A 14836-nucleotide genomic window follows, 5' to 3' on the forward strand; every position below is an offset into this window, starting at 1 on the left:
GTTATATATATTATTTATTTGTAATCACTTGTAATATTTGAATCATGTAAATTAAAAGTGCCATTTCATTGTCAGTGCAATCAGTGTGTTTCCCACAGATAAAGGACAAATAATTACTATATATTTTTTTATCGTAATATCTAAAATTCTGTCAACACTAGCTTCATCATTAAATGAATACTTGTCTTCGTACAGTTATACAATAAAATGAAAATAATTGCACATCTGCTTGAAGATATATTGCATCATATCCCTATAATAATATAGTAACGTCTCTTAGGTTTTGTTAGTGAATAGCAGTGATGCTGGATGACCCTTCAGACTGTGTCCTCAATGGTCATTACCGTTCTTTGTAGTACTTGGTGTTTTTAAAACGTTCTTGGTTTGGTTCCGTACTTCCTTCAGGAAGCTCATGATTCCCGAGCCGCCGGTTCCTCGCTCCTCCAGTGCGGTCGGTGCTTTACCCACCAGGTCGGGTTCTTTTCCAGATTCTGGTCCGTTGGCTCGGAGCTGTCTGGCACGGGCCGCCGGGATGGTGATGAAGCGCGAGACGACGTTAATATGGAAGTTCCTGAACGCCACCAGACGATCCACACAACCCTCAAATGCTTCTGTTAGAGACTCGTCCCCTTGTTTCAGCACAAAGTCTCGCAGGGAAGGCGAGCGGGAGATGTGTTCAATGAAGCGTTTGTGAAAAGGAGGCATGTAGCCTCGCATTCGAGTCAGGAAAGCACCTGGACACATAGAGAACATAGAGAATACGTATTAAAAAAATTAGTTCACCAATTTGAAAACCTCTGGTATATAATCAAGGGGAAAATGGATGATCACAAGCCATCAAACCAAACTGAACTGCTTGAATTTTTGCACCAGAAATGAAATAAAGTTATCCAAAAGCAGTGTGTAAGACTGGTGGAGGAGAACATGCCAAGATGCATAAAACTGTGATTAAAAACCAGGGTTATTCCACCAAATATTGATTTCTGAACTCTTAAAAGTTTAGAACACCCCTATTTTTAGTAGGAATGCTGTAGGATCCAGGCAAGCTGTTTATTTCTTATCAGGGGGATTACTGCATTTCACCTGTCAGACCTCTAATTATTCTTTTCACTGCTGAAACTGAGACTTAGTTCCGTGTTAAGCTGAGCTAAAGGCGATGTTGCCATGTGGGTCAGCCAGACCTGACTCTTCCTGTACCAGTTATCTCCAGTTTCCAGGAGCCATTTAAAGTTGTATGAAACAGTACTCAGTGCCCTCTGGCTTCATCTGTAGTTTCTCTGAAAAAAAAAACTAATACTTGTAATAGTTACAGAGTTCTCTGTGTTTCTGTGTCTTTTTCTAGTTATTATGATGAATGTAAATGATGCAGTAGAGAGTGCTTTAAAGAGTGCAGCACTGCATTACTACAGACAAGGATTTTGTAAATTGACTTTTTTTTTTGTATCCATTTCCAAAGCTGAGTTTATTTTTTTATTTTCGTTACAGTAATTTCCGGGCTATTGAGCACACCTGAATGTGAGCCACACCCACTAATTTTAAAAAGTTTTTTTTTTTTTACATATACAGGCCATACCTGACAATAAGCCACAGTTGTTCTATACGTTATATAACATTATATATTTACACAGAAAGATGTTAGATGGAAACTTCAAATACACAAATAGCATTATGTACTGTAAATAGTGTGACATGGCTGGTTTTACAGTATACCAGGAAAAGTCGCGAGAGTCAATTTGCTAACAGTAGCATAGCCTATATTGCACTTCGGCTTTTACAGTATACCAATTTTTAACAATACTAAAATTACTTTTTCCAGTTTTTAGTTCAGACATTTTACTGCATAAAGTTTACTGCATTTTTTTTTACAATTTTACTGCAATTTGTAACATTACTTGTTATTGACTAGACTTAAGAGATTAAATGGCAAAAATAAAGGGGAAAAAATGGGGTGTTCTAAAACGTTTGACCGGTAATGTATCTAGTCTGGTTCTGGACTTCCAAGTTCCAAGTTGGAACTTTTAACTGAAATGCTCCTACAGGTTGGATTTCATATTCAAAACATGGAGAAAGTCTCGTCAACCCAGTTCAGAATCCAATATGGCTGCACTTCACAGGAACAGTAGTAAAAGAAGGAGTTTTGCATAGTTTATTAGCACTTCTATCTATTGTAGGTTTGTCTCATTAAATCATCGAATTAAATCGTACACACAGTACTGCTCAACTTCTGTCTAGGGACACATTTCCATGATGTTTGAATGTGCAAAGTACCGGGTCATAGCTAGCAATGGTAACCTGGGAAACTGCTAACAATGATAACTTGATACATTTATTAACTGAAGGTAACTGAGATTACTGGAAAAACTGTTCTTTAAAAAAAGTTTTTTAATAAACTTTTGCTAACTTAAAAGACTGATGACAAAGAGTGAAACCCTTGAAACCCATGAGTATCATCCTCTGTGTTGCTTAATATTGTAAACAAAAGCCAACATTTTGATCTATTGTCTCATATCCATCTTTTGATCGTAAATCCAAATGTCTTCAGTTTCTTAGCAAAGAAAAAAGAATTGGTCGGTCTTGCTGTTCCAATTCCTTAGAGTGGAAAGAACTGTATGTTACATTAGCACTTGAAATATTTTGATATCTTTTGATATCTTTTTGCTTTTAATGCCAAGAACTGTTTTGATGTAACACATTTTATCATATTCAACCACTGCAAATCATGTCACCTGGCTTGGAAATCATTCCCACTCACTCACTCAATCACTCACTGCATCTAGGTATTAAATCTTACAGGGTAGGTACGAGTTCTGCATTTGCTGTGATATTGTTAGCAATACTTGGATTTAAGGAAGCAACTTGAACCAGAGTGTTTTTTTTTTCGGCATGAAAGCATTTAAACAGCTACCCAACTATAATTATATGCGTAATTTTGTGCTATATACACAGATATATTTAACACAGTTCTATCTAAATTCCATACACAGTTCACATACTTTCCCTTGCTTTTATAGCTTGTTGAAAAGGATGTGCCTTATCCGACTTATTGTAGTAAACACATTCACATCCACTTTTCACTCTCATATGACAAAATGAGACGGTAAATAAAAAGTGTTATGACACTGTAATTACGGCGGGTGTCTCATTTGATGGTTTTAAGTTCTTGTTTGGCAGTTCTGCATCTGTAAGACACATGTTGAGCACACTGACACAGCTTTTTGTGAGCTTGATGTGTTATTTAGAGTTACACATTCATCAATATGAAATTCTTTTACCATTCTTTTGTGCTTCTAACAGAGCAGTCAGCTGTTCTGGGTCAACCAACGAGGCCATATACGTTAAGACTTTATCAGAGGTGGAAAGTAATTAATTACATTTATTGTACAGTTATTGTAATTGAGTAGATTTTATGAGTAATTTGTAATTTTTAAAGTAGTTTTTAAAATAGGTAATTTTACTTTTACTCAAGTACTCCCAATTACTGAGTAAAAAATAAAATGCTGGGGGAAAAAAACAAATTGTCTGAATTAAAAAAAAATTGGCACGGATGCTCGCTCGTGGAATAACGAGGCAATAACGTCCTCATGCAATACAAAATGTGCCCCGCCGGACAGAGCTGTCAGCTTTCAAAACTTCCAAATCAAACCTGTGAAAGCATGTGTTAGTACTTTTATCATTAAACAATCTCCTTAAATGTTAAAAAACATGTAAATAGCAGTTAAATGGCAAGTTAAAAAATAATAATAATTATAAATTTACCATTTATAGTCACCTATATTACCAAAACCTTTTAATAGTAAAGAAAAAAATGGATCATACAAACCTATGCCATATACTGCCTGAAAGGTCCAAATTATAATGTGGAATAATAGTTCATTAAAAACTTATAACTATGTAACTTTTACTCAAAGTACATTTTAAATTGAGTACTTTTTTTCTTTTACTCGAGTAGATTTTTAGATGGATACTTTTATTTTTACTTGAGTAGAATTTTAGCAAAGTAAAGGTACTTTTACTCAATTACAATTTTTCAGTACTTTTTCCACCTCTGGACTTTATACAGTATAGAGAATTTAATGAAATTTTTGCCATGGGCCATCCATCGTCATCTTTGTGTCAAGTGATGTCATGAACAGGAAATGAAACCTGATTTGCTGAGGTACAGATGCATCTAAATAATTAGAATATCATTGAAAAGTTACTTTACTTCAATAATTCAGTTCAAAATTTAAAACGTATTTCTTTTATCGTTGATGGTTATGGCTTACAAACAATAAAAACCCAAAAATCAAAATGTGTCAGAAAATTTAAATATTATATATGAATAATTGGTACGTTTGGAAGTGTGGGCAGTGTGCCAAGTCCTGCGGGAAAATGAAATCTGCATCTTTGTCTCCAAGTTGCCAGCAGAGGGAAGCATGAAGTGCTGCTGGTGTTGATCCTCTGTGTTTTATCAAGTCCAAATTCAGTGCAGTGTTTTACCAGAAAATTTTACAGCACTTTTTTGCTTCCCTCTGCTGACAACTTTTATGGGAATGCGGATTTCATTTTCATCCAGCAGGACTTAGCACACTGCACACACTGCAGAAAGTACTAATTGGTCTTAATATGTAATACATCTATATAGTATAAGTTTCACATGTTCAACTAAATTACTGAAATAAAGTAACTTTTTAATGATATTCAAATTTTTTGAGATGCACCTGCACTTTCAGACTATATACAGTATGTGTCAGCCTTGTCGCTGACTGCCTGCCTGCCACGGACTCTAGTTTTCGTTCAAAAGACCCTATTTCCCAGAATGCACCTGTGACTAACCTCCTGGACATACCGGATCACGTGACGCTTCAGTGCTCCGGCTCATGTGACGTGAAGATTGCCATTTCCTGTCTCCCTTTTTTTCCTGTTTATGACCTCTTAGCCAGTTTTCTCTGCTATGTTGTATCTTGCTGCCCTATTTACCATGTCTGTCCCACGTAACTCTTGCAAATTTTACCAATTTGCTTATAAACTTTATGTTAAGTACCTGCACATGTCTACGTCTACCCAGGATCTCTTTGGAAATCGCCAACAGTTAGGTTTAGTTAGTTAGTTAGATAGAGGAATTATGTTTATGAATTGATACACTGCCCCGACTGCTGTTTTGATGATCTGGGGAGCAATTCCATACCACAGGTATTCATTCCTAGTACTGATGTGAGGTACAATAACAGCTCAGCGTTATGTGGAGACCATTCTGCAGCCACTCATGGCATTTTCAGCAGGATAATGGTCATCCACATACAGCAAGGGTTTCTTAGAAATGTCTCTACCACGACACTTCATTGGTCTCTCTATTCACCAGATTTGGTCAGGATGCCAGTTTTGCCAGCCTACAAGAATGAATCTGAATCTATAGGCCCAGCTGTATGTGTATGTGTGAGACAGACAGAACCTGTATGCCTCCATGCTCAACAATAAATCAAAATCAAGACCTCGAAATCTATAAAACATCTGATGAAAGAGATGAAAAGTAGAAAAGTAGTACACATTATTACAGATAGTAGCACAATAGTAGACCCTCTCTTACCACTCTTTTCCTCATGTTTGATCCCCAGTAACTCATCGAGGCAGTGTAACAGGCTACTCTGAGCTGCACTGCCACCAGAAAACTCCATTGGCTCGGCCTGAACCCCCTCATACACCAGTCCATCTGGCATTGACGGATTGTCCTTCCACCTGAAACAAACAAGTCAAGTCAAGTCGTTTTATTGTCAATACTGCATATGTACAGGACATACAGAAAGGAAATTACGTTACTCTCCTTCCCAAATTATACAGCAAGTACAGACAATAGATATAATAAAAGAGATAATGGGAGACACTATGTGTACAATAAAGCAGGGACACAAATATACATACATAAGACAGAAACAAGGTGCAGTAGTGGTGGGGGTGAAATAAAATATATAAATATAAATAAAAAGAAATAAGATATACAATCTAAAAGAGTGGGAGACACTATATGTACAATACAACAAGAACACAATAAACATACGTAAGACGAAAGACAATAGTGCAATATTGATGGTGATTGAGATGGAATGACAGTATAAATAGAACCCGTATAACAATAGTGCAAATATGGTATATAGCTTAAGGCTGGTAAGTAAATGAGTGCGCTAAGTTCTTAAAGTTCACAGTTCGCACTGTAATTCAAACAGTTTTTTGTTAAATAATGTTAATTCTATGAATAACAATGCTTTACTCAATATACAGTATTAGCATATGTTGACGCACCAGTAACTTTTTACTGTACTTTATCAAAGTTGTCATTAGCCCCGCCCACAGTCAGATGCCTCTATCTTCAAAAGCCCTCACGATTACTCTTCCATGGTCTATAAGGTAAGTTTCCCTTAGTAACAGAAAAGGCCCTTTTTTAGGGCGTGTCAGCATGTCTTTGCTTTCGAACTGATGGGATAAGTACACCTTGCTTGTTTCGAAACATACGAAAGGAATGTACTAACTAAATGTTATTATGCATGGGGTGTCTTACATTTTCAATGTCAGTTTCAATTTCTATAGCCTGGACCAGGCATAATCAGAGAATAAGGCTAAGCTAGCAACCAAACAGCAGTTATCTTTTAGTTATGACCCTAAAATGCATTCAAATCAAGGTGAAATAAGAGCATACATACCCTGATAGAAATATCCTCATAACACCATAGAATATAGATGGATCAACATAATCTGCAATAGAGAAGTTGAGAAGTATTAAGTCGTTTTTACCTTAAAATGCATCAAATGCTTTTAAAAATATGAACACAGTGTATAAAATGAGAAATTTTAGCACTCGTTTCAGGGCACAGCCTTTTTCAGCTACCTAGATAACATGCACATGCGGTGCCTGTATCAGTTACCCAACTCAGAACCAGAAAGTTTTCTCTACAGATTCCATGTTCAGTATGTAATGAAATGTAAAGTAAGTAAAGCTTACACTTCAGTCGCTTACACTTTGTTATAATATCACTGACATTTGTCTGTGGAATATTCAGAATAAGGAAATTGCACGACTAAATTTGTTGCACACGTAGCATCCTATCAATGAGCACTGCTTTACCATGCATTAGTTTCAGAGCCTCCTTCATGCTGTCTAGGGCTTGACTGATCACATCCAAAGCTTTGTTCACCACAGAGACATCACCATCATAGACACCGCCGATTGCTTCAGGGATAGCCTTAAATATAAAAACACCTTCTTCAGTGCGTGAGTTTAGTAAGCTTAAAGCAATAGTTTGCTTAAACATTGAACTAATAATCACTTTCCACTTATCTCAAATGTAGATCATCTTCCAATACATATACAGTACTAGTCAAAAGTTTGGACACACCTTGAATTCAGTGCTTTTTTATTATTTAAAAGTATTCTGGGTCACTGAGTAGTTCTAAAGCGATCTAAAGCGCTGACACTAAGATCGGGAGATCCGCGGTTCGAATCCTTGGTATGCAGCTTGCCATCAGCTGCCAGAGCTCTGGGAGAGCCCAATGGCCTTGCTTTTTCACAAGACATCTGTGATCTGATGTATCAGAACCAAGTCGCTGAACTTTCCTCCAAGCACGCTTGCTAATTGGCAATATACACCTGTCATCCAATGTGATATGTTGGCCTACAGGTGCCCTAATGATAGAATCAACTGGATTGGATTGTAAAACGATAAAGTAACTGGTTAATTAAAAAACATATTTTGTTCCAGGTGTTAAACAAAAGTTTTCAGTTTTAGCCACACCTCCTTTAGAATGTTTAGATGGTCGGGTGTTTAATGCAGCCTGAGCTGTAACCCTGATGCTGTGATGAAGTGTGTGAGGAGGTAATACAACAAGCTTTCTTTGTAGCTGTAAATAGTACATTAGGCTAACAACATAATTATTAGTATTAGTAATTTTAAACAAAAATGAAGACTAATTCATAATAAATGGCACAGCCAAGCTTTTTGCATGCTGGTAGAACTTCATGTTGTGCAGTGGGTGCATTTTTAATTGATAAGAGTCCACCCCTGGTGGGATATCTATATCAGACTAAAGATTAACAAACTTGTGTTTCTTTCCCATTCTAGAGGTAGCTAACATAATTCTACAGGTGTTTTTAAGGTGCTGGACCTTCAATCCCGGAACAGCGGCAAGTTCCACCAGGAGAGTGACCAGGAAAAAGCCTCTCACACTTTTTCCACCAGGCAGTGAAAACAGCAGCTCCAAATTCCTGACAGGACACAACACACAAACACTGTTAATGACTTTTAACTAAGCTGTGTTAGTTAAGAATCATGTGCTTAAAGAGGGACGAGTCACTAGAGTATAATGGACTTGACCTGCAGGTACCAGAAGTAATGAACCTTAATGTACAGTACGTATAGTGTGTGTTATGTGTTACTGTATGTAGGCTGCTAACGAAGTTCTGAACTCAAAATTATTAACCATGCAAATGTTGTGGGCAAACATTCCTACTTAGGAAATCAAAAACATATACTGTACCAGTGAAAAGTTTGGACACACCTCTTCTTGTTTCTTTTTTTATAATTTTTCACATTGTAAATATTGAAGGCATGCTAAACAAAGCAGAATATGTTTATATTTCTTATTTACATTTAGCTTTGAGGACAGATCTGCACACTTATTGGTATTTTAATCTCACTGTCTTCATATTGAATAGTTTTCCCAGCGTCTTGAAGGAGTTTCTGGAGGTGCTGAACAATAGTTCCTGTTTTTCCTTCAAGCTATGAAGCTCCAGATCATCCCAAATCACCCATTTTAGTTGATCAGATCAGTGTTAGGCCAGGGGATAGTGGAGGATATACACTTTTTTGTTTACAGTTTACTACTTTATTATTGAAATGTCTTTAATATTAATCTACAATGTAGAAAATAGATTGAATAAAGAGATAAAATTGTGTCCAAAATTTTTGACTGGTATTGCACAATAAGATCAGGAGTTCCCAATTTTTTCAGATGGCTGTACAGACAGGACATGATGCTGCATTCTGGAAAGTGTATTGTAATGATAAGGGTCTCATGGTGGTGTTACGGTAATAAGATGGCTCCATCTACTGGTCACTTTGCATTATAGCCCATAATTATTTTTCCCTATTATAATTAAAGTTAAAACTTACTCAATATCCATTGATCTGGAAACACCAGGAGTCCGTGCATAAAACAAACAAAAAAAATGTTAATGTTTGTTGTACTAATTAAAAATACAAAAAAAAATCTCATCACTATTTAACATACACTTACTGCTCATTTTATTTGAAATGTTTCTAATAGCAGGGCTGTTTATAGACTTGGAGTCATGTTTTAATTTTTTAATCCATTAATTATTGTTTTAATGTAATCAATTACATACCCATCCGGGTCTGTTTTCCTCCAGTTGGCTAAAACACCATCAGCATGAGTGAGAATAGGGGGCAAACCCAGCTTTTGTGAGACCTCCCAAAATGGGATTGCCAGGTTTTGAGGGAGAACCTAACACAGAGAAGCACACAAACACACACAAAAACTAGTAGACTTATTTTATTTAATTATGTAACATTTTATGCTTTAATGATTTTACAATCAGTAAAAACTAAACTCCTACAGGATTATGCCATCATCATTTAAGAAGATATTATCCAGTTATCCAACTTATCCAGACTATGAAGAAACACAGTAGGAATCATGTAATAAACTTAAAAGTGTTAAACAAAACAAAATACTGAAGAGTAACTGTTTATTATACCTTGGGTGTATTGACAAATATCTTTCAATTATGATTACTTAACTTTAGCATCTGTAATGACATAATCATTGTGTGAAACCTTACAGATATCTTCCAATTATGATTACTTAACTTAGTATCTATAATTACATAAAGGTGTGAAACCTTGTATTTTATATGCATTAACAAATACTCACATTGTATTTGATACGCATTTATATTACTCACATTGTACTTTATATACATTTATATAGAAGATTAACCAATAACCACAATATATATTCTTTACACATATAGTAAAACATTGTTTGATCAGGCATGTGACTAACACAATATTATATGACAAATTAACCCACATGATACATAAGGCATTTACTAACACATAGGATCTATTGTATGGCGTACTAACCACGCGTTATTAACACATTAGCATATAACATATGAAATCTATTGTGTGACTAGCGTAGCTCATGCTTGAAGCATTTCGTTCACTGCATGACCCTAACTAACGGCCATCAATCATCAGCTGGTACACTCTGTGTGATTTCGACTGGTACACTCGGTACGGGGCTAAATTGCTACAGAGGAGGCTCTTAGATCAAAGCTTCCTTCTCTGTGTGAGTGCCTCCCTAAAACCGCTGCTTCAAAGCGGGGGGTGACGCACACACACAGATAGTGCCACGATGTTCCATTCTGGAAGAACTCAGTCAAGGCCAAACACTAGTGGTCCGGTCAGACCTGTGAAACGTACTAACACGTGAAATTATGCATATTAACATGAGCTAATCGTTAGCAACGCCTCATCAGCAGGTTTCACGTCATTTGGGGTATAAAACATGGAGTCAGATCAGAGGGGGGTCAGAACTTATGCTGGGACGGCTGTTAACTGTCTTGTATGTATTGGTTCTCCTGAATTCAGTAATAAATACTTGGTTTGCTTCCAACTTCACTCCACCTGTCTGCGACTCTATCAAACGAACACGTAGGGGAGTTGTACCCCGGATGAGGGGTGGGTGTGAACCCATCTTTCATTTTCTTTTTTACAACAATACCAAAACAAAGCATTTAGGTGCTCTTATCTGGAGTGTTGTTAACTTGCAGTTTCTTGCTCTAACTTTCCTGGGCGGTTCTGATGAGAGCCAGTTTTATCATCATGTTTTTAATGTTCTTTGCAGTGACTGCACTTGAGGATACTTGCAAAGTCTTAAAATGTTCTTCAGCGCTACACTAAGGAACCGCTTCAGTAAGGAACCGCTAGACTAAGGAACCGCTACACTGAGGAAACAGTAAGCCAGGGTGATATTAGCTAGCGGTTCGTAGCTTGTTTTAACACAGTAAACACGCAGGCTACAGTCCAATACACTCACATCTAAACAGCAAAATGGCTTGCACAGTTAGCAGGTAATGCTAATGCTGCTCCAACAGTACTAGCCAGGGTTAGCAGCAGACTACAATCTGATATACTTATATACTCACCTCTGAACAACCGAATGGCTAGCACTTAGCAGATAATGCTAATACTGCTCCAGGTCCGGTGCTGAAGAACTAAACAGAAACTCCTGTGTAACGCTTCACTTCAGCAAAGTGGCTTTACTACTCCTTACAACCTGACCGGTAAATTTAAACATAAGGCGCATCGGATTGAAAGGCACACTGACGATTTTTGGGATTAAGGATTTTAAGTGCACCTCATAGTGCGAAAAATACAAATTCAAATAGGGCTATTCACTGTATACCTGTAATTCTACCTCTTCACAACTTCACAATTAATGCTCTGAAACACATTAAGAAGCAAGAAATTCAAGTAATCAACTCTTGACGAGTTCAGCACAGCTGTTAACTGAAAGTCATTCCAGGTGGCTCTGCCTCTGAGAAACTCTAGCCAATTTGTGCAAAGTTGTCATCTAAGCTAGATATGCCTACTTTAAAAAATAGAAAACATATTCTTTTGCTTAATAAATATTTCCATATGTTTTCTTCATAGTCTAGATGACTTTAGTATTAATCTACAATAAGATAAATATAGAAATAATGAAAAAACACTGAATTTTTCTGATTCTGTATAATAGTATAAGACAGTATGTACAACTTTGAAGTAATTTAATTGGTTTAAGTGAACATTTAGGTAACTTTAAGATGAATTGGCCAAATTTTGTTGTGTTTTTGTTACAAATAGTCCCATAAAGACATTTTTAAATTGAAAAAAAACACAATTTTGTTGTACCACAGTTCATGACTGACTTTATTTATTTTAAGTGCTATCTTTCTGATAGCATTCGGCAGTTTTGGCTTGATTATTTCACTTTGGAGAGTAACTAACTAACTAACTAACTAACTAACTAACTAACTAACACTAACTCTAAACTAACCAAACCTTAATGCTAATCTATTTTTATCTAAATTTGCATTTATTGGAAAACATTCATTTCAAACTTTTGTATGAGGATTCATTTGAACCTTTTGAAGAGATTATTTAATTGGAAGATTGCATAAAAATTGTAGTTTAAAACAGTTCAGTACTTTTCTAATTCTGGTATCGTGAAAAAAAAAAAAAAAATATATATATATATATATATATATATATATATATATATATATATATATATATATTGTATAACAATTGTCCGTCTTTTTCAGATACAGTACCTTCACAAGATCAGCCTCGCCCTCCTGCCACACGTAGCCCATGGTAATGATGCTCAGAGCCAGGTGAGCCAGTCGTAGCTCACGATGGCTCTGCAGAGAGTCGGTCTCCAGCAGAGGCAGCTGGGGATGGAAGATTGGCTTTAAATGGCATCATTCGTCACTGCGCTAACAGCAGAGTTAATCATTTCTTAGTAGCCGCATTCATACAGAAGACAGGCTTCAGAGAATGGCTTTCACCTCATGATTTAGGAGGATTACAGGTTTGAGCTGGACGTTAGGGTGTACTGAACTCTACCTCATGAACAGAAGATCGAAGAGAATGTTCAGAGATGAGCTCACTGACACGACCAGCAATGTCCATCCATGGCTGGAAGTATGGCGGCAGCTCCCTCTGTAAGAGGCCAGATATGAAAAATGCAGTACAGGTGCATCTCAAAAAATGTAAAAGTCATATCATTGAAAAGTTACTTTATTTCAGTAATTCAGTTCAAAATGTAAAACTCATTTATTATATAGATGTATTACACACAGAGTGATATATTTTAATCATTTATATCTTTTACTGTTGATAATTGTGGTTTACAGCCAATGAAAACCCAGACAATTATAACATTATATAAGACATATAATGGCAGTGTGGGCAGTGTGGCAAGTCCTGCTGGAAAAAAAGAGTATATCCAGTTTGTAACTTGAGATTTTCATTCCATTCATAAATACATATCTGTTCCAACACTTTCTTCACATTCCATAAATTATTTCCATAACTAAGTTGTGCAACAGTATTAAATCACTGTTGATTTTTGTTTTAAAATCATCCACATAATATCTGTTGGGGACAGGTCAGGACTTTTTTTTTATTGTGTGTGAATAAAAACTGTATAATTCTATTTTACATAACATTTTAACACCTGTGTTTACCCCTTAGAACTGAACAGAATGTTTCTGTACTTGCTGTGCCTTTAAAACTGAACCCTATTCTGATTGGCTGCTTTGTGTTGTGCCTCATTTATGCTGACAGAGCTGAAAAACTGTACTTCAGACATCTGAATGGGATGCCTTCCCCAGGTCAGACGAGGGTTAAATAAACAGACTTGGCCGTAACATTTCGCTACACCAGTTCTTGGGCAGGACGTGTGGCACAACCTGTTTTTATTTGTACATTTCTCATTTGTCACTTGTTTAATATGATTCAAATAAGTGGTAAGTGGTTTTGGGGTTAAACCAGTAATTGAATTGCAGAAATGTCAATACACTTCAACCAAAAAAAGCACTTGTATCAGATTTAAGGGGTCCTTGTAAATGGAATAATTCTCAATGAGAAAACATTAGTAAGGATTGTATTGTCTGTATGCAATGTACATTCTTAGAATTTTGGAGATATTTCATGTTGAGAACCATTGTGAATGCTGCTTATTGTTGCTGCAATAACATAAACATAAGGAACGCTCTGATGTCCTGCATTGTTGTGATTTAAAGAACATTCATGGGAAACTCCACTGTTATTTCCCTTTAAACTCTGCTTCCCTATCTGACTATAGCGGCATGTGACTAAAACATTAAGCCTTTTTACAGAGGCCACTATTGATCAGTTCCAGTCTGAGAGTGTTTGTCTACTGTAATTTATAGTTCTTATAGATCATCAGAGTTTCATCCAGTATTAAGCAGTGAATACTGTACAGTCCTGCAGTCCTGGACTATTTTAGAATTTGGGTTTAAAAAAGCCATTAATTTTAAATTGTATAAAAAGTGTCACTGTATGACATACTATAATCATTTTAAATAGACAAAACACACGTGAACAGAAACAGTTTTTTTTATCTATGCAATGTAATTGAAACCTTTATATAGCGTGTCATACTGCCTGAAACCACATAAATCACAAAAAGTGTGTCTGAGATCAACAACATAACACCTCAAGTTTTTAATTACAGTTTAAGACTTATTATAGGCTTAGTATAATTAAAAAAGCATCAAAAGCATGTACCTACCAAAGGTTCAGGCAGTGCAAACCCATATTCTTCAGATATGTAGTATTTCTTCAGAGACAGGCGTCTCTCTGAGTCCGCAGCTTTCGTTCCCATGCTGATGTTGAGCAGCTGGAAGCACCTGAGAGTCTAGAGCACCAAACCAGAAATGGTCTGATTAAACAAGTGTCCCTCTATTTATTACTCTGTGTTTTCCTCTTACGTGCTTTTCTCCTCCTCTCACTTTCTATTCACCTAAAAAGCTGACGATGTTGCTCAACCACTTCTCCCTCTTAACTGACCTTGGAAGCAGACCTTTCACCAGTCATCGACCCTTTTCTGACTCTTTTCAATGCAATTATTAACAAAATCTGCACTGGTTGACACATTTAATACAGTAAAATACAGTAAAGTACTTTCTTTTTAATAGTTTTGTATTATTGCTTTTTAACTTATTTAGATTTTCTTTTATTATTACTATTATTATTTGTATTATTATTAT

General features: G+C 36.2%; 1 protein-coding gene across 1 annotated transcript; it reads right to left on the minus strand.

Moving 5' to 3' along the window:
* Window positions 1-139: 139 nt before the first annotated feature.
* Window positions 140-14575, minus strand: ido1 (indoleamine 2,3-dioxygenase 1). Its single transcript, XM_007235224.4, has 10 exons — window positions 14359-14575; window positions 12666-12761; window positions 12371-12490; window positions 9374-9492; window positions 9141-9155; window positions 8134-8233; window positions 7097-7214; window positions 6675-6726; window positions 5567-5715; window positions 140-734 (listed from the first exon to the last, which is right to left on the minus strand). The coding sequence occupies exons 1-10, from the start codon at window positions 14449-14451 to the stop codon at window positions 331-333; spliced, it is 1266 nt and encodes a 421-aa protein (XP_007235286.3). The 5' UTR covers window positions 14452-14575; the 3' UTR covers window positions 140-330.
* Between the last annotated feature and the right edge of the window lie 261 nt (window positions 14576-14836).

This window comes from Astyanax mexicanus, chromosome 12 (genome assembly GCF_023375975.1).
Source record: "Astyanax mexicanus isolate ESR-SI-001 chromosome 12, AstMex3_surface, whole genome shotgun sequence".
NCBI lineage: Eukaryota > Metazoa > Chordata > Actinopteri > Characiformes > Acestrorhamphidae > Astyanax > Astyanax mexicanus.